The sequence below is a fragment of the Mustela nigripes genome, chromosome 3, assembly GCF_022355385.1.
Source record: "Mustela nigripes isolate SB6536 chromosome 3, MUSNIG.SB6536, whole genome shotgun sequence".
In the NCBI taxonomy this organism is placed as follows: Eukaryota; Metazoa; Chordata; class Mammalia; order Carnivora; family Mustelidae; genus Mustela; species Mustela nigripes.
This window is the reverse complement of record NC_081559.1, coordinates 113791014-113815212: the sequence shown is the minus strand read 5'-3', so window position 1 is coordinate 113815212 and position 24199 is coordinate 113791014. Positions and strand designations below refer to the sequence as shown.

The window sequence follows — 24199 nt, the reverse complement described above, 5'->3', positions numbered from 1 at the left end:
ATGGGGGCCTGAGGGAGAACCCCAAGTCCTGCAGCTAGCAGGAGCCACTCCAGGCACCAGCCACTGTCCCCATCTGCCTGGACAATGATGGCCTTGCCATGGTCCCAAGTGTGGCCAAGCCCTGCCCCAGATTTCTTCTCCCTTGACAATTTTCTTTTTAAAAAAGTTTGGTTTGTCCTCTTCTCTGAAATGAGCATCTTATTAGTCTGCAACTGAATATGGCCCTACACAGTAGCCCATAGAGGAAGCAGGGCATGAACTTCATTCTGCACCTACTGTATGCCAGGCTTTGTTCTAGGCACATGGCCACCACAAACAGAGCTCAGCCTCCCTTCCCCCTCCCTTCCCCCTGCCTCTACAGTAGGCCAGCATTTCCCAAGAGGATGGAAGTCTCCAATGCTGTCAATAGGAGCTCACACACTGCATGGCCGTCCATCTGCCCATCCTGTCAGCTGTACCTTCGAAGCCTCTCTGGTCTCTGAGACCTGGTCACCACCTCCACTGCAACCACCAGTGGCATACTGGTAAATGATGACCAACCGGCCCTTTGGAAGACGGGGTCTGCTCTGTAGCATTTACCAGTTTCTATGGTGTGATAATTCCTGCCACGGACAATGTCAGGCTCCCAACACAACATCAGCATGGAGTTAAGATATGTGTGGCAGCCATCAGGGTACATTTCCACCACCCAGGTACAAGAGACAAATAACTTCGAAGGCACAGATGATAGGAAAATGTAATAAAATAATTAGGAAGTGGTGAGTTTTGAGTATGTGTTACCCTTGTTTCCAATAAAATTTTATCTCACTGTACATTTAGATAACTTAATTTTTAATAAGAGTTATGTTTAACCACTAGTTGGCAAGATTATTGAAAATTTAAATAATCTGCTCTTATGAGCCAGTGTGATCCAGTTCACTTGACCAGGGTTTTTTTGGTAATCCAGCTTCTGGTCCCAGCTTCTGTGCCTCCCCATATTTGTATCTCCCCAGCACAGCAAGGAGAGTGGTCCTTTTCAAGCTGTCAGACAGACTGCCTCTGGCAACCCTCAAATACCCTACATGCACTGACCTCAGGGCCTTTGCACCTGACCGTGCTCTCTGATGCATGCTCTTCTTGCAGATGTAGGCTGGCTCCCTCACCTCCTTCAGGTCTGCTCAAACATCATCTTCCCTGACCACCCTCTGTCCGCACCCCAATTCCCTGTACCCAGAGCACTGAGCACCATCTGATATACCATATATTTATTGTGTTCACCGTCTGCTCTCAAAGGAGGGTATGAACTGCCAGAGCTGGGTGTTTGCGTCCCATGGGCTCCCAGAGTCTACCCAGAGGAGGCTGGATGAATAGTGACTCTCCTTCACAGCTTCACAAGTGAAGACACGCCCGCAAAGGGCAGACCTGGCCTGACTGTTCATCAGTCACTGGTTGGGACCATGGCTGGCACAGCCTGTTAGCTCCTAGGAAGCAGGCTCTGAGCTGGTGGGGGCTCAGGCTCCAATACGGTAGTCCGGCCGAGGGTCCCGGCCAGGTGCTCACCTCGTAGAAGAGCCCCTCAGGGAATGGCCGGAAGCACTGGGCACACACGAAGCAGTGCTCGTGGTACAGCTCTCCGTTGCTGTTGACGATCCGCTCAGCAGGGGCGAAGCGTGCCTGGCAGCGCTGGCACACTGCATTGGCCAAGGCGTTGGACATGTTGCTGGGGGGAAAGGGGTGGACAGGTCAGGCCTGGGGAGGGGCAAAGACAAGCAAGCCTGGGGAGCTGCACTCAAGGGGCACACCTCCTTCCTTAAAAAGTTAAAATGCTTGGGCACCTGGGTGACTCAGTGGATTAAAGCCTCTGCCTTCGGCTCAGGTCATGATCCCAGGGTCCTGGGATTGAGCCCCGCATCAGGCTCTCTGCTCAGCAGGGAGCCTGCTTCCCCCTCTCTGCCTGCCTCTCTGCCTACTTGTGATCTGGGTCTATCAAATAAATAAATAAAATCTTACCAAAAAAAAAAAGTTAAAATGCTCTCCAGAGTAAGGGAACTCGCTGTCCTCACCCTGATGACAGTCTTGGCACTGTGGGGACTCGGCAACATGCAGTCAGGGCTGAGCTGCCTGGCAGTGGCTTGGCCTATGCTTGCATCGAAGCTTCTGTGTTCTGTGGGCATCCTAAGTGCCAGCACACACCAGTCTATAGTATGTATTCCCAGACCACAACCTACCAGGCCAATGCAGCATCCCCATTTTATACATGAACCAGCCGAGGTCTGCAGAGAGTTAGTGTTCTTCCTGAGGGCCACAGTGGTTGGAGGCAAAGCCTGGATTAGAAACCGGCACCCCTCCAGACTCTAAAGCCCCCATCTTTCTGGATGCCCTAGAGTCCCCATGCACATCTATGGAGCATCAGACATGGCCAGGACATAGCCAGGCACACACCGATCATGATCAGAGCAGCGAGGGCTCAAGACCAGCACCCTCATGGTGGCCTGGGCTGACCTCACTCTCTGGGTCTAGACTCCCAGCCATGGAAAGACCAGAGGATGGGTTATAGGCCAGTTAGATGAGGGCCATGTGCCAGCACTCAGCAGCATGTCTGGCCCACAGTAAGCCCCCACAAGGACAGTGCAGTAGTTGCCAACATCTGTGCTTGGTTCCTAGGCTCGGTCTTCATCATGCTGGCCCATGTGTTGGGGTATCTGTGGTCACCTCAGCTCCCTCTTATGCCTACTATTGCATCTTCTCAGGGAACCAGAGTCTCCCAGATATAGAGCTTTACCCAGGCATAAATCGGTAGCTCTGTAATCCACTCATTTAATCCCTGAGGCAACCCTGCCCTCCAGATGAGAGACCTAAGGCTCAGAGAGGTTAAGTAACTTGCCCAAGCTCACACAGCAGATGACAGAGTCCAGATTTGAATCCAGATTGCTCAGACTTCAGTGGCTCTTTTCTCTGCACCAGGAGCTAGTTGCAAACCACCTGCCTCAAAAAACATGTAACCACCTTACCATGGAGAAGGTGAGAGTGGGAATCTTTGGGATAGGAGCAGGCTGGGAGCAAATGTCCTCATCCAGGGTGGGCAACACCACCCCTGGGGTAAGTGGTAGACTTCCTTCTGGGAGGAGTAAAGTCCAAACAAGGGGGAAATGCCCACATTGAGCCAAGCCCATGCTGAAAGGCCCTGAGATGTGGCCTGGAAGAGCTGTCTCAGACTGACAGCCTCTATGACCTTCCAAAATACTGACGTCCAGGCCTTCTGCAATAAGGACAGCAAATAGGTTTTGTCTCAATTGTCAGCTCTGACAGATGGGTGGGGCAGGGGGCTGGGGTGGTGCCTGGATATCTGGGCAAAGCAGGACAGTCATGTTCAGCAAGGAGACATTCAACAAGCCGGCAAGGTCAGGTAGACATACAGAGTGACTAGACACAAGCTGCCTGCTCCCGAGAATCTTCCCAGCCTGTTCTGCCTTCTAGAGTGTGAATCCCATTCCTGCCTTGCTGCTGCAACATTATGAGAAGAATTCTTGAGTGAGTGAAGCTCCGGCTGGGGTGTTCAAGTGTCCATCACAGGGAAGGTTACCTAAACAGGATGAGTGCAGGAGGTGGGAGAGGGCTCTGCTGGTCAGGGGTCTGGGGGTGGGTTAGGGGCAGTGGGACTAACGGGGAGCCGCTGGCACCTAGACAGGCTGAAGCTAGACTGGGGGCCCCAGGCAGGACTCCCTCTCTGTTCAGCCTAGAAACCATGTGGCAGAAAGGGGCTCTTCAGAAGTCTTGCCAGGCACTTCTAGATGTCTCAACCTGCCCTCAGCTGTGTTTTGGGGACCAAAGACACTTTCTTTGTCCTCATACTGGTCACCGGTGCAAGGACACAGGATGGTGGCAGGGTCAGGCAGAGCCCAAGATGCAAGGCACCGTCTGCGTGTGGCAACCAGCCCCCAACCCAATACACACCCGCACCCCCTGCAGGTCTCCACAAGGTGGGCCAGACACGCAGAGGAGTGACAACCTAAGCCGCAATGGAGGGCTGGGCTGGACTCATCACCACAGGCATGGTTTCCCACTGGGGAACACTGGGAGCCTCGCAGCCTTGCCCTCCCTACAGCACACACCCATGGTGGTGGGAGGAAGTTCCAACTCCCGGCTGTGCACAAGACCTTACTGGTCTTGGAGAAGTGAGAAATCAACAGGAAATCCTGTGACCTTGGATCTGGAATTCCCCAAAGGACCCAGAAAATGAAGCCAAAACAAGGATTCAAGTCCAGCCCCCAGGCTTTTGGATTGCAGCTTAAAGCCCCAGTGCCTCCCAAGGCCCCTTGCCCTCTAGCCTCCAGTGGGGCAGACCCAACTCCCACCTCCAGCCACTGCCTCCTCAGCCAAAGCCACACCTTAGAGGTGGCCCACCCGGCAGCCACTGTCACTTGCTTGCTCCTAGCCCAGGCACTTGACCAAACTTCAACATTCCACCCTTGTTAAGTAGACCCTCTGTTAAACTCTCCTCTGTGATTCCATCTCATGGTGACTGTGTTCCTGGCCAGGACCCTAACAGATAGCACCCCCACAGAAGCTGGCCACACTTTACCTTCCTGTTCATCTTCACCTGGTCCCCTAGCCAGAGCAGCTGATCTTTAACTGGTCTGAGTCTAGTTCCCTGGCTGGGTCCCCGGGTGCCTCGGGTTGAAGATTTTGCTGTCTGTCTCCTGCATGCCTTGCACAAGCCCTGGCAGTGGAAGGTGGGGTGTGGAGGGGACCACCTATCTTTCACACCCACTGGCTGCTCCAGCCCAAGTCCTGGGGGGCAGCAGCACCCCAAAGGGACTCCTGGGCCCGCATCCCCATGCCATCCTGTTCATGACCACAGACAACACTCCAACCTAAGACAGAGGGATGGACAGAGAGGCAAATGAGCCTAGCAAATAAACCATGTCACCATGAGAGAAAGGCCAGCCATCTCCTGCAGGAGGCAATGACACAAGAGGGTGTTCCGGGCTCACTCTTCCATGTTTGAATCCTAATAGCCCCCACCATCAGCTGAGGGACCTGGAAAAGGATACCAGCTTCTCTGCGCCTCACCTGCAAAGAGCTGTGCCAGAGTAGCAATTACCTCCTCACAGAGCCAAGATGAAGAGCTCACAGCATACAGCGCATTAAGCCCAGGGCCAGGCATGCTAAGCACTGTGTGAAGAGAGCTGTTGTTTCCCTGCAACTCTGGGAGCCTTCAGAGCACCTCCTCCCCAGCCCAGTGCTGGAGAAGGCCTGCAGCCTGCCTGCACTCCCTGCCAGAGAGCAAAGGGTGGGAGACATGGACATTCCACGTCCTCCCTCACACATTCCAACCAAGAACGGGGAGCACCAAGTCAGCCTAGTGTGTCCCCCAAGGAGACATCACCATCCTGCCCCCGTTGGACGACACTCAATGCTGCCAAAGGCAGAGCTGGTGCCCAGAGAATGTACAAGAGCATACCATCTGTGGCTCTTTGCCAACCCTTCCCAACACCCCAAAACACTCTCAATCCTGAACCCGACACAAGCCAGTTTGTAAGCTTGTGAAAGATGTCACTGGGTGATGAGATGGCACTGAACATTACAATGGCTGGGGTGGGGGGAGCCCTCTCTGTGCCCACTTCTTGTGAGGAGAGGTTGCTGGTTCCAGATAAGGAAACTGAAGTACAGAGAGGGTCAGTAACCTGCTAAGGGTCTCACAGGACTGGACCATGTTCACTCCTGTCCCCTTAGCTCCTGGTAGCATTATACAGGCACAGCCATTCAAGACTCTGCTTTATGTTTTGTTTTATTGTGTTTTATAACAACCCTAGACCCTGGGGCACCTGGGTGGCTCAGTGGGTTAAGCCATCTGCCTTCGGCTCAGGTTATGATCCTGGGATCCTGGGATAAAGTCCTGTGCCAGGCTCCCGCGCAGCAAGGAGCCTCCTTCTCCCTCTCCCTGTCCTTCCCCCTGCTTGTGTGCGCTCTCTCACTCTCTCTCTCTCAAGTGAAAAAATAAGACCTTTAAAAAAAATAGAAAGAAAAGAATAAACACCCTAGACCCCGCCCCACACGAGCCTCCCACCCATCTGAGCCTAGAAAGATAAGATGAGGGCTGGGAATAAGCAGAGGCTGGCCACAGGGGTCCCTTCACACTTGAGAATGAGTCAGTATTACTGAGGGCAACAAATCCAAGGCATGTGCTGTACGGCCAGGCAAACTAGGCTGCCCAGGTGGCTCAGGTGTTCCCTGGCTGTGCTGTCTGCTCAAAGTAAGCCCTGAGCCAGGGCCTCCTCATCTAGGAAGCCACAGCTACCTTCACAGGTAGCTGGGAGGATTCAGTGAGGTGACACCTGCAAGCACAGCCCAGAATGGCTCTATCAGAGCAGCCAGTCCCATTCCTTCCCTCCTTCATGTGACACCTCTTTACTGAGCACCTCCTCTGTGCTCAGGCACTGTTCCTGGCGCAGGGAGCAAAGGGGGATCTCACGGCAGCATGACCTCTGAAGCTCGAGTGGAAGCTGCCCCAGGCACCGCCCAGGCCTCCTCCCTCATGAGGGTACCTGGCTGCAAGAATTTCCACCAAGCCAGTCCCAGCCTTAGCCTGGGGAATGCTGGAAAATGAAATGCCGCCTTGGGCTGCTCCAAACGATACACTGACCCCACCAGGAACATTTTCCCAGGCTGGTTGGAGCCTGTGGGAGATTACATGGCTTTTCCTGCAGCCCTAGCCATACCTCTTCACTCCAGCGCCTTCTCTGACTCGGAAGCAGGTGCACTTTAAAACCGTCCCACTGATAACAGAAGGCTGAGGGAGGGCACGAGGCAGAAACTCACGGAAAAATAAAGACAAGTACATATAAATGTATGTGCCTGCATGCAGAGGACTTTCCTGAGGCCTGATTTTTATGACCACGCCCATGTGCCCTCCTTGCATCTTGGCCTTGTCTATACCGTGAAATCTCTCTCCAGCATGGTCTCTGGCCTCTCAATACCCTGGGAGCCACTCCCTGCACCACACCTCACTCCATGCATGTCTGAGGACATCCAGAGGCCTACCGGTAAGGGTTCCCCTTCTAGCACTGTCACACTCAGGTGAGTTTCGTGGCATCCTGGCTTCACGTTCCCCACCTGAGCAATGGGCTTGTCCAGTCCCCGTCCTGGTGCGCAAGGAGACTGCCATCCCAGGTGTGCAACAGGGGCAGCTCTACAACTTGTATTGCACCACCACCACCACCCCCACCCAATGCTCTGCTCCTTGCTCTGTCATTTACCCCAGATGTCTCTGGTAGCTCAGTCCTCATTACCTCTCCGGAAGGCTGTTCTGATCATAGAGACACAGTGAGCTCAGAGCAGGCTGGATTTTCCCAGCATAGCATTAGCACCTCCCCCAACTTCCTTTAATCCCTGGGTCCTCCAGATCCCCCTCACCTCTGTCTCTGTGACTCCCTGTCTCCTCCCTGACTCCCCAGTCCTTCCTCCCAACCTCAGTGGCCTCTGCCACTGTTCCTCACTCACCTTCTCCTCTGGGGGCTGTACCTGGCACTGTCATGCTAATAACTCCACATTCACAGCCCTCATCAATCTCTCCCCAACTTTCTGCTACAAGTTTCCACCCTGATGGCCCCTGAGGCCCAGCCCCCAGCCCCTGAGACCCACACCAGTGGCTGTACCACCATCTCCATGCCCCTTCAGACCCTCCCCTCGGATCGCCTCACCCCCAGTTAACTCATCTCCTCCCATGCACTGAGCTGCATCCTGAGCCCCACAGGCTCCCCTTCCTGTCCCAGAAGAGGCTTTCATCCGTTGTCTACACTGGCAATTCTCCATGGGATAAAGCAGTTCAGATTTTAGGGTCTGTCCAAACTGGCTTCAGATCACAGCCTAGTCATTTTTGGATGGGTGATGTCCAGCAGGTTCCTCCACCACTATTTGTTCATCTCAAAGTGGCAACACAGTGATCCCAGTCTGAAAGCAGTAATGGGAGTTCCGTGGGACAACCTAACTCCAACACCCCATTCTCAGCGGACCGCCCAAGAACGTTGATCCAGGATGACATCAAACCCACTACATGAATCCCGCCCTCCCCCCAACCACACCGCCAGCCCAGGCGCTATCCCCACGCCCTGGGCGGACAGGCTCCTGCCATCGGAAGGGCCAAGCCGGGTGTCCGAGGAAAGGCCGGCAGCCACGGCTTTCCGGCCATTGTCCCTGCGGACCCCTCCCAGCCCTGGCCACCTACCCCAGCGCGGCGGGCGGGGGGCTCTGCCGGTGCTGGCGCCTCCGGTAGAGCCCCGACGCGGCGAGCGCGCCCAGCCGGGCTGCCATGGTGCGGGCCTCCTCCTGGCGTGGCGGGGCGGCCCTGCTCTGACGTACCGCGACAACCCCGGCCTCGGGGGTCAGAGGAGGTGGCGAGAGCCGCAGGGCCGCCGGCAGCCACCTCCGGACAAGCGCCGCGACGGCGGCGACGGGACAGACCAGCCTGCAGGGGGCGCCTCTCCCCCCACCCCCTCTGCACAGGAGCTCACGTTACACACTGCGATCTCCAAAGGGCAGCAGAGTCAACTCCAAATAGAAAGGATATTGTTCACTTGGCGGGGGCAGCACAGTGAAAGCAGAGGCTGGTGGGGCTGGGTCCAGGCTGGGGGAAGGACTCGCTGGGAAGGTCCCAAACAGCACTGAGGTAAGGTCCATAGTGTCAGGACAGGATGCCTGGGGGTCCCAGGCTGAGAGGAGTCTAACAGAGAACCCTAAGCCACCTGACATGCTGATGATAGACTCTTGGCTGGGGAGGGCACTATGGTACTGACCTAATTTAGGAATCCTAAAAAACAGTTAAGAAGCTAGTGAGGTAGTCCCACACATGCCCACCTTCTGCCTTGTTCCCTTCCCTGAGAGCCTGCGCTGCAAATGCCACCTGGAGACCCAGACCAGGGCAGCCTTGGTCCCTTGGATCCGACCAACAAATTGACCAAGCACCCAAAAGAAGTCCATGCTGTCAAAGCTCAGAGAACAGGTTATCCCTCAACATGTCAGGAAAAGCAGAAGGAGCAGAGTCTGAGAGAAGACCTCCAGGAAGGCACCATTTCCATAACACCAGCAGGGTTATTGTGATCCAAGTGCAAACACCCCCGGTCAGCTTCTGAATAGTGGCCACTGCTGGCTAAGCAAGCACTATGGTCAGCAATAAAATAAGGATCCAGAGCACTCGTGGAGATCTTTAACACTGATTCCATTTCCTTGAAGAACCTTTCTAGTAAAGTTCGAAAGCACGAGCAGTATCTGCCTCTGCCTTTCAAAAGAAAAAAACAGTAGCTCTCCTGAACAGTGGGGTGCTGGTCCTCCTACACTAGGGTGGAGGGAAACTTTGGAGAGGATCCATTGGCACTCAGATGCCAGGCCCACATACCAAGAAGCATACCTCATCCAGCAAATCTCAACTCATTAACCACCCTGGGGGTCAGCTCCAAAACACAGGCAGATGATCACAAGCACTGGGTGCAATATAACTTGTAAATGCCATTTGATGCCAAAAGTACCAAGCACTAATCAATTCAACAAATATTTTTTTAAAGGTGGCTGTACAGGCAAAAGAGCATAGAAAGACTGAGGTTGTAAGAGCCAATGAGTACAAAGATGACCTCCCCCTCTCTGATGTGGATAGCTGAAAGCTTAAGAAAGCTTATTAGAAAGTTCTGTTATAGTGCCTTGAAGTCCATGCCCTGGGGCCTGGGTCCCTCCTACCAGCCCCAATAAGCCCTTCCCATGGGGAAATTCTGAGCTCTGGAAACCAGAACTCACCCGGAGCCACAGTTTGTTTCATTTAAGGAGGGAACATTTATTTAGGGTTTCTGCAATTACAGATAGACCAGAGAGGGAGGACATAACCACAAGTGTTTTGTGCCTCATAATTTGTAAATGAAGTTCAAGTGCAAGGTTACCAAGCACTAATCAATTCAACAAATATTTGCTGTAAAAGGAAGCACCAGGGGCTAGAAATTGAGAACAGAAATTAGAGTCTGATTAAGCCCAAATCCCAAATCTCTGCACAGCCTTGTGCCCCAGCCCTCCAATTCTGCAACCTGTCTGGCAGAAAAGTGTGTCACAGCATTGCGGGTGTCCCCAGCCAGCACTGTGGCCCTAGAGGACAAAGTTGCAAAAACATAGTAAGAATGATATCTGCATAAATGGCAGAGTAAGAACCTTTGAAATTTTGTCCCTCCATAAAAACAATGAAAAAACTAGCAAAAAATGTCAGAATCTACTTTTTCAGAACTTTGTAAATTAACCACAGTTTTGCAGTAACCCAGGGGCATTTGGTCAAGAATTTTGGTAAGAGCAGTGAGCTTTGTGGTGTTTCAACTTATCCTAGCCCATGACCCCTATACCCTAATTCCATGGCTGCCTTGAAAAATAACATCCCACATTTCCAATTATTAAGAAGCAGACAGGACTGGAACTCCTTTAAACCTTCATTTCCTGGAAGACTCCATGTGAATGGCTTGTCTTTATGTGACCTCACTCACACATACCCAATGCTAAAAGCCTCTCTTGGGGGGTATTTATCAAATGTACTACTATTTTAACTGCCTCTGGTAGCATAGCTGTCATTGCCATAGGCAATGGATAACTGTAGGGGCGTCAATAAACTAATCAAAAAGCTTAAAAGGAAAAACTGAGGAATGGGATGTCCTCAGGGGATTCAAAAAGGACCAACATATTCCTGGGATTCTAGAAGTTCACGCAAAAGCCCAGGACTGCTTGTATGCTCAGGGTCCGAAGCTCTCACTTCTGACTGACCTTCAGGCTTGTGTAAGGCAGGAGTGAAGGCTAAGGCAGAGTTGTAAACTGCCCAGTTGAATGCTGAAGGTGGGACCCAACATAGGCTTATGTGCTCTCAGCAAAGACTGAAAGACTTACTGGTTTCAGGCATTGAGGGAAAACCTTATCCAGTCATTAGCTGGCCACTAAAGCAACCAAGCAGAGACTTCAGTGGTCACAAAGGAGAGAGATACAGACTTTAGAGAATTAAATCAGAAAAGTCACTAAAGGGGCACCTGGGTGGCTCAGTCAGGTAAGCATCTCCTTTGGCTCAGGTGATGATCTCAGGGTCCTGGGATCAAGCCCCACATCAGGCTCTTGCTCAGCAGCAAGTCTACTTCTCCCTCTCCCTCTGTGCTCTCTCCTATTCACTCTCTCAAATAAATAAAATATTTTTTTAAAAAATAGAAATTAAGAAGTTTTTAAGTAAAAAAAAAAAGAAAAGTCACTAAACAAACAAGTAGCAACAATGAACTCTGAAGAGTGAGGGAGAATCTGATCTCAGAATTGCCACATTTTATTTGAAATGTCCAATTCTCAGCAAAAAATTATGAGACACACAAAGAAATCAAAAAGTATGACCCTTCCACAGAAAAAAAAGAGCAATCAACAGAAACTGTCCCTGAGGAAGCCCAAATATTAGATTTACTAGACAGACTTTAAATATGTTCAAAAACTAAAGGAAACCATGTCTTAAAAAAATAAAGGAAAGTATGAGAATGATATCTCACCAAGTGGAGAATATTGATAAAGAGACAGAAATTATTAAATGAGACCAAATAGAAATTCTGCAGTTGAAAATAAATACTAAAAAGAGTCCTTCAGGATGAAATTAAAGGACATTAGGCAATAATTTTAATCTACACGAAGAAATAAAAGGCAGCAAAGTATATTTAACCTTAACATAGTAAAGGTAACTATATATAAAATAGAAGACAATATATAAATGTACTTTTGTTTATCAACCTATTTTTCCCATCTGATTTTAAAACAACAGCATAATGAAATAACACAAAAGAAGGCAATAATAGTGTAGGAATTGAGAAACAAAAAATACGTAAGAGTTATATTGTAAGAAACAGTAAATGGTAAATGTAAAATAATAACATTAAATGTAAATGGATTAAACTTTCCAATTAAAAGTCAGAAATTAGCAAATGGAATTTTTTTTTTAAAAACATGATCTACTTATATGATTTCTATAAGAAATTCACTTCAGACAAAAACACAAATAATTTGAAAGTAAAAGTATGGAAAATATATACCATGCCAACAGCAACTAAAAAAGAACTGGAGTGGCTATCTATACTAACATCAGACAAAATAGATTTTAAGACAAAAATTGTTACAAGAGCAATAAAGGATCTTTTATAGTGATAAAAGCATCAATCCATCAAAAATAAATAACAAGTATAAATATATATGCACCCTAACAATAGACTCAAAATACTTAGAGAAAAATTGGTAGAATGAGAGAAAAATAGATAATTTAGCAATAATAGCTAGATACTCTAATACTCCACTTTTTAAAAAGATTTTTATTTATTTATTTGAGAAAGAGAAAGAGAGAGCACGCACAAGCTGGGGGAGGGGCAGAGGGACAAAGGGAGAGGGAGATGCAGACTCCTTGCTGAGCTGGGAGCCCAATGTGGGGCTTGATCCCAGGACCCTGAGATCATGACCTGACCCAAAGGCAGATGTTTCAGCCAGCTGATGCTAAGCCACCCAGATGCCCCAAAACTCAACTTTCTTAATGGATAGACTAAATTACACAAAAGCTAAACAAGGATATAGAAGACATAAACAACACTATAAACCAACTATACCTAAAAGGCATCCATGAGACACTCTACCCATTAATAGCAGAACATGTGTTCTCAAGGGTACATGGAACATTCTCCAGAATAGACCATATGCCAGGCAATGAAAAGAGCCTCAGGAAACTTAAAAGGACTGAGACCATAGGAAGCACAGTCTTAGATCACAATGGAATAAAATCTAAAATCAATAAGAGAAGGAAATTTAGGAAATTCACAAATATGTGGAAATTAAACAACACACTCCTAAGGAACTGCTGAGTCAAAGAAAAAAACAAGGGAATTTGGAAGAGACCTTTAAATGAAAACACAACACACCAAAATTTATGAGATGTAGCTCAAGTGGTGTTTGAGGGAAATTTATATTTCTAAATAGTTGTATGGTTATAACTATAGTTATTTCTAGTTGTATCATAGGGGTGCCAGGCTGGCTCTGTCAGTAGAGCACGTGACTCCTGATCTTGAGGTCATGATTAAGGCCCATGTTGGGCACGAAGCCTATTTAAAAAAAAATAGTTGTGTAATAGTTAAATAGTTGTATAGTATAAAATAGCTTTATAGTCATATATTTTAAAGGATCTCAAATCAATAACTTAACCTTTCACTTTAAAAAACCAGAAACAGAAAAATAAACTAAACTCAAAGTAAGCATAGGGAAGGAAATAATAAGGATCAGAGCAGAAATAAGTGAAAAAGAGTTTAGAAAAATAAAAGATAGAGAAAACCAACAAAACCAAAAGTGATTCTGTGATAAGATCAACAAAACTAAGAAACCTTTAGCTAGACTGACCAAGAAAAAAAAAAAGAACACACAAATGACCAAAATGAGGAATGAAAGAAGGGACTGAAGTTAGAGAAACCTAAAGGACTGTAAGGGAATGCTGTGAACAGTTATATACAAACTACATTACAGCAAACCAAATAACCTAGCTGAAATGGACAAATACCTAGAAAGACATAAACTACCAAAACTGAATCAACAAGAAATGTAAGATCCAAATAGGCCAACAACAAGAGACTGGATCCATAATCAAAATCTTCCAGGGCATCTGGCTAGCAAGGTCAATGGAGCATGCAACTCTTGATCTTGAGGTTGGGAGGTTGAAACCCACATTGGATCTAGAGATTACTCTTAAAAAAATAATAAATCTTTAGAAAAAATCTTCCTGCAAAGATGAGCCCAGGACCAAATGGTTTTATTGGTGAATTTTACCAAATGTTTAAGTAGCATTAACACCAATCCTTCACAAACTCTCAAAAAACCTACCAGGAAGGAATGCTTCCCAACTCACTCAATGAGATCAACATTACCCTGCCCTGAATCAGAAAAATATATCACAAGAAAACTGCAGATGAATATTGTTTATGAATATAGATGCAAATGTCCTCAACAAAACTGAATCTAGCAGCCTATAAAAAGTATTACATATCATGACCAAATGAGATTTATATCAGGATATAAAGTTGGTTTAACATCCAAAATCAATGTAATTGATTACATTATATGAATGCTGAGAATGCACTTGACAAAGCCCAACACACTCTCATGATTAGAAACAATAACAGGGCGCCTGGGTGGCTCAGTGGGTTAAGCCACTGCCTTCGGCTCAGGTCATGATCTCAGGGTCCTGGGATCGAGTCCCGCATCGGGCTCTCTGCTCAGCAGGGAGCCTGCTTCCTCCTCTCTCTCTCTGCCTGCCTCTCTGCCTACTTGTGATCTCTCTCTGTCAAATAAATAAATAAAATCTTTTAAAAAAAAATAGAAACAATAACAAAACACCTTTAACAAATGAGGAATGGAAGAGTACCTCCCAAGCCAGATAAAAACCCAGAGCTAACATCATACTTAATGGTAAAAGACTGAGGGCTTTCCCCCTAAGGTCAGGAACAAGACAAGATGTCCAGTATTGCCATTTCTTTTCAACATAGTAGTGGAGGTTCTAGCAAGGACAATTAGAAATAAAAGTAAATAAAGGAAAGAAAATGTATCCAGCTTAGAAAAGAAGTAAAACTATCTCCATTTCCATACCACATATTCTTATATACAGAAAAGCCTAAACCCAGAGCACCTGGGTGGCTCAGTCATTAAGCGTTTGCCTTCAGCTCAGGTCATGATCTCAGGGTCCTGGGATCAAGCCCCACATTAGGCTCCCTGCTCATCGGGAAGCCTGCTTTTCCCTCTCCCACTCCCCCTGCTTGTGTTCCCTCTCTCACTGTATTTCTCTCTATCAAATAAATATATAAGATCTTTAAAAAAAAAAAAAAAGCCTAAACGCCAAGAAAAACCACTACAGCTAGTAAATAAGTTCAGCAAGTTTGCGGGATAAAAAAAAAAATCAATATAAAAAACTCACAACCAATAAGCAATATGAATATGAAATTAATAAAACAATTCCATTTACACTAGCATCATAACAAATACAATACCTAGGAATAAATTTAACCAGCAAAGGGTAAGACTTCTACACTGAAAACTATACAACATTGTTGAAAGAAACTAAAGAAGACCTAAATAAATGGAAAGACAATCCATGTTCATGGATTGGAAAACTTGATATTGTTAAAAGACAGTTCCTTCCCCCCATAAAACTGACCTATAGATACAATACAAAGCCTATCAAAATTCTAACTGCCTTTTTTACAGAAATGGGCAAGCTGATTCTAAAATTCATATGGAAGTGCAAAAGACCCAGAATAACCAAAACAACTTGAAAAAGAATAAAGTCAGAAGAGCCATATTTCCCAATTTCAAAATTTACTACAGATTTACAGTAGTAATAATCAAAGAGTCTGGTACTGGAACAAGAACAGACACATATATAAATGGAATAGGACTAAAAGTCCAGAAATAATTCCATAATCCAAAATCAACTGATTTTCAATGAGACTGCCAAGACAATTCAATGAGGAAAAATAGTTTTGTTGACAAATGATGCTAGGACCTCTGGATGGCCACATGCAAAAGAATGGTTTTAAAACCCTACCTTGGGACGCCTGGGTGGCTCAGTTGGTTAAGCAGCTGCCTTCAGCTCAGGTCATGATCCCAGCATCCTGGGATCGAGTCCCACATCGGGCTCCTTGCTCCGAAGGGAGCCTGCTTCTCCCTCTGACTCTGCCTTCCACTATGTCTGCCTGTGCTCGCTCTCGCTCTCTCTCTCTGACAAATAAATAAATAAAATCTTTAAAAAAAATTAAAAAATAAAAAATAAACCCCTACCTCAGGCCATGTATAAAACTGAGTCACAATGGGTCGAAATCCAAAATTTAAGAGTTGAAAGTATGAACTCTTAGAAGAAAACATAGGTATAAATCTCCATGACCTTGGATTAGGTAACACTTCCCTAGGTATGACACCCAAAATTCAAGCAATCAAAGAATAAATTGGATTTCATCAAAATTTGAAACTTTTGTGCATTAAAGAACACTATCAAGAAAATTAGAAGACAGGGGCACCTGGGTGGCTCAGTGGGTTGAGCCTCTGCCTTTGGCTCAGGTCATGATCTTGCGGCCCTGGGATCAAGCCCCGCATCTGGCTCTCTGCTCAGCGGGGAGCTTGCTTCCTCCTCTCTCTCTGCCTGCCTCTCTGCCTACTTGTGATCTCTCTCTATCAAATAAATAAATAAAATCTTAAAAAAAAAAGAAAAGAAAATTAGAAGATGACCCACAGAATAGGAGAAAATATTTGCAAGTTATGTAAGTGTCTTGTATCCAGAACACATAAAAAACTCTTAAATTCCAACAGTAAAAAGACAACCCAATTTAAAAATGGGCACCCAATCTGAATAAACATTTCTCCAAAGAAGATATACCAGCGACCAATAAGTACATGAAAAGATGGCCAACATGACAAGTTTGTGGGAAATGAAAATCAAAACCAGGGTGGCTCTTAAGAGTCTGCCTTTGGTTCAGGCCATGATCCCAGGGTCCTGGGTTCAAGCTCTGAGTCCAGCTCCCTGCTCAGCATGGACCCTGCTTCTCCCTCTCCTCCCCACTCGTGCCCTCTCTCTCGCTTTCTCTGTAGCTATCTGTCTCCCTCCCTCTCAAATAAATAAATAAAGTCTAAAAAAAAAACCACACCACAATGTGATACCACTTCACACTCACTGAAACAAACAATAAGTGTTAGTGAGGGTGTGGAGAAAATTAGAACCCTCATACATTCCCTGGTGGGAATATAAGGTACGCAGTTATTCAGAAAACAGCTTGGCAATTCCTCAAAAAATTTCACATAGAGGGGCGCCTGGGTGGCTCAGTGGGTTAAAGCCTCTGCCTTCGGCTCAGGTCATGATCCCAGGGTCCTGGGATTGAGCCCCGCATCAGGCTCTCTGCTCAGCCGGGAGCCTGCTTCCTCCTCTCTCTCGGCCTGCCTTTCTGCCTACTTGTGATCTCTGTCTGTCAAATAAATAAATAAAATCTTTTAAAAAAAATTTTTTTTTCACATAGAATTACCATGTTATCCAGCCAGTCCACTCCAAAATATATGCTCAAGAGACTAGAAAATATATATAGAAATGTTCACCACAGCATTATTCATAAAAACCAAAAAGCAGATGCAATTAAAATGTCCACCACAAATGAACACATAGACAAAACGTGGTATAGCCATGCAATGAAATATTATTTGCACAACCCCCCAAAAGAGGAATGAAGTACCGACTCATACTACAACATAAATGCACCTTGAAAATATTGTGCTAAATGAAAAAAGCCAGGCCAAAAAAAAAAAGCCACACAATATATATAGTTCCATTTATAGGAAATATCCAGAACAGATACATCTATAGAGACAGGCTGCCAGGAGCTGGGGATTGACTGCACGTGGGTATAGGGTGTCTTGTGGGGGTTATGAAAATGTTCTAGAATTAGTGGTGATGGTTGTACAACTCGTGGCTGTATTAAAAACCCACTATTTATACACCCTGAAATAGTGTATTTTATGGTATGTGGATTATATCACAAATGTCTAAAAAGCACACGTGTAGTGAAGAATACAAGAATACTACATAGCTTACTAGAGGTAGGGACAGAGGCCAGGGCCACCAACAAGTTGTGAGGGAGGGCTGTCATCCCCTGTGGCTAAGCCATGAGTGCCATCCCAAGAGCAGCCAGAATCACCACCACAAACAACCCCTTCACCACAGCCAACTCACACTGCCCGCCTCGACTCCCTGGGAGGCCAGGGCCTTCCATATGCCTCAGATGGATAACCTTTTCCAACCTTCTTACCCCACGTGAAATCTGATTTTGACAATTTTATTTTCTTCATTTAAAACTCCAGCATCAGGGGCACCAGGGTGGCTCAGTCGGTTAAGCAACTACCTTTAGCTCAGGTCATGATCTCAGGGGGTCCTGGGATTAAGTTCCACATGGGGTTCCCTGCTCAGCAGGAAGTCTGCTTCTCTCTCTGCCTCTGCCCTTCCCCTCTGCTCATGCTATGTGCCTGTCTGTCTGTCTCTCTCTCTTTCATAAATAAATAAAAAATCTTTTAAAAAATAAAATAAAATAAAACTCCAGCATCAGTGTGGACACATCTTTGGTGCTACATACATACATACATCAGTCATGACATCTTAGTCACCCATTGTCCTCTTGTGTATCTCATTAACACATTCACATTATGTCATCTTGAGCAAATATTCATCATAAGAAATTTAATAGATTTGTATAACCAGGACAAGGAGAGTTAAGGTGTCTCCCTCTGTCCACCTATCCAGAGATGAAGACCTGAGGAACATTTAAGTATGAGTCCATACATGGCAGATGGAGCAGAGCAAAGCAGTGTATTTCCAGATGCAGGGCAGCCACTGTGCGTGGAAAGCCCAGCCCCTCTCCCCAGGGGGGTCCCAAGTGCTGACTGCTAAATTTTCAGGAGTTTGTGAACCAGTTAGTGTCATGTTGATAGTGCAAAGTGAGCTGAGGTGGGAGTATTTTCAGCCTTGGATTATACACACTACAAATCAGGCCCTCTGTACCCAATGGCACTGCCCTCGCAGGGTCAGAGTCAACCTTGGAAGCAGAGGGAAAGGGAGGAGCTAAGGGGCTATGGGTGGTACCAGGCCTGGCCTGGGGTTCAGAGGCCAGCTATGTGGCCCTTGTCATCTGCTTCACACAGCTCCATGTGCTGTGCAGAGAACCCTGGTTGCCACCCTTCTGTCAAGGGGGTCACAGGGTATGCTCCTGGGGAAGTTGGGGAGCAGCGGAGAGCACTGTGGAGGGCAGGGGTGCAGGTGGATGTGGGGATAGGGATCCAGCAGCCCCACTCTGCACCATAGCCGGCACAGGCCCAGCTTGGGTCCTGCATAGGGAAGCCTCAGCAGACAACAGGTCACGTGGTGGGTGGGACCGCACTCTACAGCAGGCCAAGCTGCTGAGCTCGCCCACTGTGGGCGCAATGTCCCAGGATGCACTTGGAGGAGGGCCTCCAACAGGCTGGATCCCCAAGCAGGGGTGTGTCCTGTCTGGGTCCTAACATCCTCCCTGTACATCAGTGGTGATATCAAAGGTCCCTTCAGTTGGGACAAAGACTAGGGTGTTTTTAAGATCCAGAGTCTTCTGGCCACAGACCAGGGCTGAGCTTCCATCCCACAGCATGGCCCCTCCCTAACTACACCCATGCTCAAGACCTCACTGACCCTTCTGCCCCAGCTCAGTCCTCTCCCAGGCGTTGGACCCTCTTTCCAGTTGCCTCCCATGCTTCCTCTTAGACTTGTCACAGCTCTTCAAATCCTTCATGGCCTAAACTAGCACAGCACCTACACCTGCCACCACAACTGGGCATCCTCCTGGATTCCATTCTCTCTCTCTTTTTTTAAGATTTTATTTATTTATTTGACAGACAGAGATCACAAGTAGGCAGAGAGGCAGGCAGAGAGAGAGAGGAAGAAGCAGGCTCCCCACTGAGCAGAGAGCCCGATGCGGGACTCGATCCCAGGATGCTGGGATCATGACCTGAGCTGAAGGCAGAGGCTTTAACCCACTGAGCCACCCAGGAGCCCCCCGGATTCCATTCTGTTGGTCAGGTCCTCCAATTCCACCTCCCAGACCCCCTGAGTCCGGCTCCTCTTCCCCATCCCCATGGCTGCTGAAGAGGAGCCCCCTTGTTGTGGGCCTCCTAACCCATCTCTACCTCAGCAGCACCCAGAGGGGTGTTTCCAAAGTGCACTGCTGTGTACATCCCTCTAGGTCTCCTCACTGGCTCTCCACTGCCCTCCCTCTGGCCTTGCCCACTCTGGTCCTGTGAGGGGCTAGCACTTCACACAGATGGCAGGGAGAGCCCCAGTGGTATGTGAGGTGTATGATGAGAGGGTTGTTTCCGAAGGTCAGCCTGGTTCTAGGCAGTGTGGGTGGGTGTGGAGAGAACCAGGATCCGGGTGTGAGCACTATCCTGACGTCCCATGGGGGCAGCAGACATGCAGAGGTCAAAGTGGCACGCAACAGAGCAAAAATGAAACTCCATAGCTTCTGGGACAGGAAAACCCTCACCCACCCCAATGGTTGGATTAGATACCCATTTTTCAGCTGGCCTGGCCCCACGCCTGTGGTAGAGGGGGAGGCAAGCCAGTCCTGGCCTGAGCGCTGCATGTGGCGAGCAGACTTCAAGGGAGGGTGTCAAACAATGCTTCCAGACAGCTCACAGCTGCGAAAAGCAAATGAGCAGGAAAAGACACCATGAGAAAAGAAGCAAGCCACCAAAATATTCCCAAAGGCATCTCTAAGGAGCGGAACTATGGGTGTTTTCTTTCTTTCCTTCTTTTTCTGTTCCCGTCATCTTTTCTGTTTCTGCGTTTTTTCTAACTCTCTGAGATGAGCAATGTTACTTTCACAAGGAAAAACTCTGTCCAGTGTTTTGCAAGGTGCACTCTGGTCCCTGTTTCATTTGATGACTGGCATTTCTCAGGACCCCTGCAGCAAGGCAGGCTGGCCCCTGCTCCCACCACCAGCCTGCCTTCCCCGTTTCTCTCGCTGGGCTGTCCGGCAGCTGACCTGATGGCCTCCATCTGCCTGGAAGACTCAGGGGTGACAGGACCCCTGCCAAGGTGTCTGCTCTGCCTCACATCCTGCAGGCTATAGGGGTGGAAGCTGCTGCCAAAGCGGGCAGCATATGGCTCTGCCTTATTAGGGTGTTGGCTGTGCCTGAGACTCCGCCTAGCACACATCCCACCTCGACCCTGGTCTGTGCTACTCCTGACACTGTCCCAGTTTCACTCCCTCCCTTCTCTGGATGGGCAACCAGGCCGCTGACAGTCAAGCCCTGCAGGTGACTGGAAAGCCAGGGGCTGCCAAGCACACAAAAAGGGTGAGCTCTGGAAGGCCAATGGCGTCTGCAGACTCTGGCCACAATGGGAGCAGGCAGCCTAGTGCATCGGAGGCACAGTTGCTGGATCAAAGGAATACGTGCCGGGACGCCTGGGTGGCTCAGTTGGTTAAGCAGCTGCCTTCGACTCAGGTCATGATCCCAGCGTCCTGGGATGGAGTCCCACATTGGGCTCCTTGCTCCGCAGGGAGCCTGCTTCTCCCTTTGACTCTGCCTTCCACTGTGTCTGCCTGTGCTAGCTCTCGCTCGCTCTCTCTCTGACAAATAAATAAATCTTTAAAAAAAAAAAAAAGGATACGTGCCATTTTGGGTGTCCTAGCTGTCCTCCTGCTCCAGGCCAGTGTGCCTCTGCCCTCCTGGTGACCACTTTACATGCCACCCAGGTTTGGGACACCACCCTGCCCTCCGTAGCTGCTCCCTATTCCTGGGCACTGCCTCTCCTAGCCCTTTTACCTAGCAAAACCACAGGATTTTCGTAGTCCACAAGCCACAAGTCGAAGAGCATCCTCCTGCCAGGACTTGGCTGGAAGGGGGCTGCTGGACCTCAGAGACCATTCCCTCCCACCTAGTCGTGAGTCATGCACTTGTACCCAGGCATGTTCCAGAAAGGACTGCAGAGGCCAACAATCGTCAGACACTAGTGCACATGTGACTAGCCTCCTGAGTCACTCAGCCTCTGTGCCCTCAGTTACCTCATCTGTGAAATGGCAACAGGGCTGGAGAGCCCAGGCTGGGCCACGTGGCCCTGCCCCCACCCCATCCCAAACAGCCTGTGCTTGGACAGAGTTCCAGCCAGGCCCCCACACAGACCTTTTACTATTTTTAAATGTTTACCATTTCTGGCTTACAGAGGAGGAAACCCAGGCTCCAAAGGTGAGGTCTCTGCAGGATCACACAGCTGGGGGTCAAAGAAGCTGATAGAAGCTAACAGTCCGGTTTTAAAGCCTTGTTTAGTTGGTTGTGACCTTGGGCGAGTCCCAGCCCCTCTGAGCCCTGGTTCTCCGTTAGTGAGGGGTTAACTGAGTCCATCTTGGAGGGGTAGGCGGTGGGGCGGCCGGCCGGTCACCAGCAGAGGTTAGGGGCATTCCGGTACTGACAGGCGCGGCTACCCTGACACCCAGCAGAGGTCGAGGGCCAGGCCGGAGGCGCGGCAGGTGAATTGGCCGGCTTCCCCGGAGCAGAGGGCAGGGGTCGGGGCGGGGGTCCGGTCCCGCAGTCCCGCCCAGACAGGGGCCCTCCCGGCCCTTGGCGTGGGTGGGGGGCTGTTACCTTCCCGTCATGGTAGCTGCGCGCGCTGAGCCCGAGGTCGCCTCGGGACCCCCCTCCGCCGCCTCAGCAACCAGACGAGCACCAGCCAGCAGGTCCGGGGCGAGGAGCAGGGAGACGCCCAAAAAAGGCCAAGAGCGGCTCCGCCCGCGGCCCAGCCCCAGCCCAGCCCAGCCCGCGAGGTGGGGGCGGAGGGGAGGCGGGGGGGGGGGGGGGGGGGGAATCCGCCCCCCCCGCGGGGGGGGGGGGGGGAAGTGGGGGCGGAGGGGTGGGCCCCGCCACTCGCGCGATCCTAGCTCTGGGGATACCCAAGCTTGGCCTGCGGCGAGCACTGGTCACGTCCTCCCTTCCAGGGCTTCGCTCGCCACCTCCCCGGATTCCGGGCATAGTTTTCCTTTTAAAGGGAGTGAAGTTATAATAACCGCGAACAAGCCCCCCAGTCCCGCCGGAATGCCCTGCCTGGAGCTTCCCCTCCGCTGTCCCGGGCTGCCCAGGAAAGCGAACACCGGCGGGGGACGAGGAACTGGAGGACATAGAGGGACGATCCTGAGACCACCTCCCTGCTGGCTCCAAGCCCTGAATTCCCACTGCGGCCCGGGCCAGAGAGGTGATCACCTTCACGCTTTCATTCCTCAAAGTGACGTTTCTGGGCGCCGACTCCCTCCTGAGCGGGGGGTGGGGGGTTGGGGGGTAGGGGGCCTGGGAACCCCCAGTCCGCGATGTCCTGCCCCTAAGGAGGCCAAGGTCTAACGACGCCCCTCCAAATCAGCGCCCTTCCAAGTCAGCGCCCCTCCAAGTCATGAGCCCAACAGCATACTGAGATGCCAGATCGGCGCGCCCCCCCCCCCCCGTGGGGGCAAATAACGGTTTGTGAGCAACCCCTCACCTAGCAAAAGGTACTTTACAATGAAAAAATCAACCCCCCAAGTTGGGGAGGAGAACTAAGTACTCCTCTCTATAAGGAAGGACTATGGACAAGTTAGAGAAGAGCTGTTTAAAGGGACTGTGTGATACAAAACCATTTAGGCAATCTCTTCTGGGGAAATCATTACACAAGCAAACAAAACAAACAAACAAACAAAAACCCTCACCCTTTCTGCCTACAGGCAGGTATTTCTAGAGCTGGGCTGTGGAGCATAGCTTGTGATTGCAAGCAGCCCAAATATCACATTGTGAGGCCAGGACCCAGCAGCCTCATATGTTAACCCTACCGAACATCATATTACCTCTAGCTTGGCAACAGATAAAGACTATCTAGAAATGACAGTGCTAAGTAGCAACTCACAAATAAGCAGTGGAATGCAGAATAATGAGTTGATAGCACCATGCAGACTTACATCTGCAGAACTGAGCTGGGAAAAGGCATCTGTTCCTAAGTAGCTGGTGTCTTGAAACCTGTGCAGTTTGTACTTGTTCTTTTGCAGCTGTGTCAAAGCTGATAGTGTTTAACTGTAATTCGATGGCTGATTAAGCTTAAAATATGGAAGATTTCTTGGTTCATCTGCCTCTTTAAGGAGAAATGCTTTTCCCAATTGCTGATGCAGAGGGAGCAGGTGTACAAGACTGTGCCCCCAGAAACAGACTGCCCAGTTGGATGGTTCACTAAATACTGGTGGATGGAAACAAAGGACCAAAAGGAACCAAAAAGAATGAAAAGTAGAAATGAGAATACCAAAGGGACCTGTTCCCTGCCTCAAGGGGACCCCATGTCCACCTGAAAGGCTGAAAGTCTCCAGAGCCTTCTGCCACTCACCTGACCACTCAGCAAGCCTCATCCTTGGGCCATGGACACGCTCAGCAAGAGCTCGCTGGTGTCTGTGGGCATTGCTCAGCTCTCCTGAAGGTACGGAGGATCCAAGGAGCCATGGGCCACCCTCCAACAGTGCAGCCAGAGGTCAGATCAGCAGGAAAGAGCAGCAGTTACCCAGCAGTGGTCATTCACACACTCACTCACCCAAACCCATTCATTTAATGGAGATTATGCTATTTGGGGCACAGGGGCAGAGCAGTGAGCCAG

At 49.2% G+C, this 24199-nt stretch overlaps 1 protein-coding gene across 6 annotated transcripts in view; it reads right to left on the bottom strand.

The window, feature by feature from the left end:
- Positions 1 to 23957, bottom strand: part of LIMS2 (LIM zinc finger domain containing 2) — a 39610-nt gene extending 15653 nt beyond the window's left edge. Inside the window, exons 1-3 of one of the 6 annotated variants that reach the window (XM_059394543.1) lie at positions 22186 to 22334; positions 20110 to 20238; positions 1540 to 1699 (exon numbers count right to left, since the gene is read on the bottom strand). In XM_059394543.1, the coding sequence (XP_059250526.1) occupies positions 1540 to 1699; positions 20110 to 20183 (234 nt within the window). In that variant the 5' untranslated portion in view covers positions 20184 to 20238; positions 22186 to 22334. Of the gene's footprint in view, positions 1 to 1539; positions 1700 to 8206; positions 8408 to 20109; positions 20239 to 21750; positions 21799 to 22185; positions 22335 to 23935 lie in introns of those variants that run through there. The other 5 variants (XM_059394547.1, XM_059394545.1, XM_059394544.1 and 2 more) reach the window with 5 other exon arrangements.
- Positions 23958 to 24199: the final 242 nt, after the last annotated feature.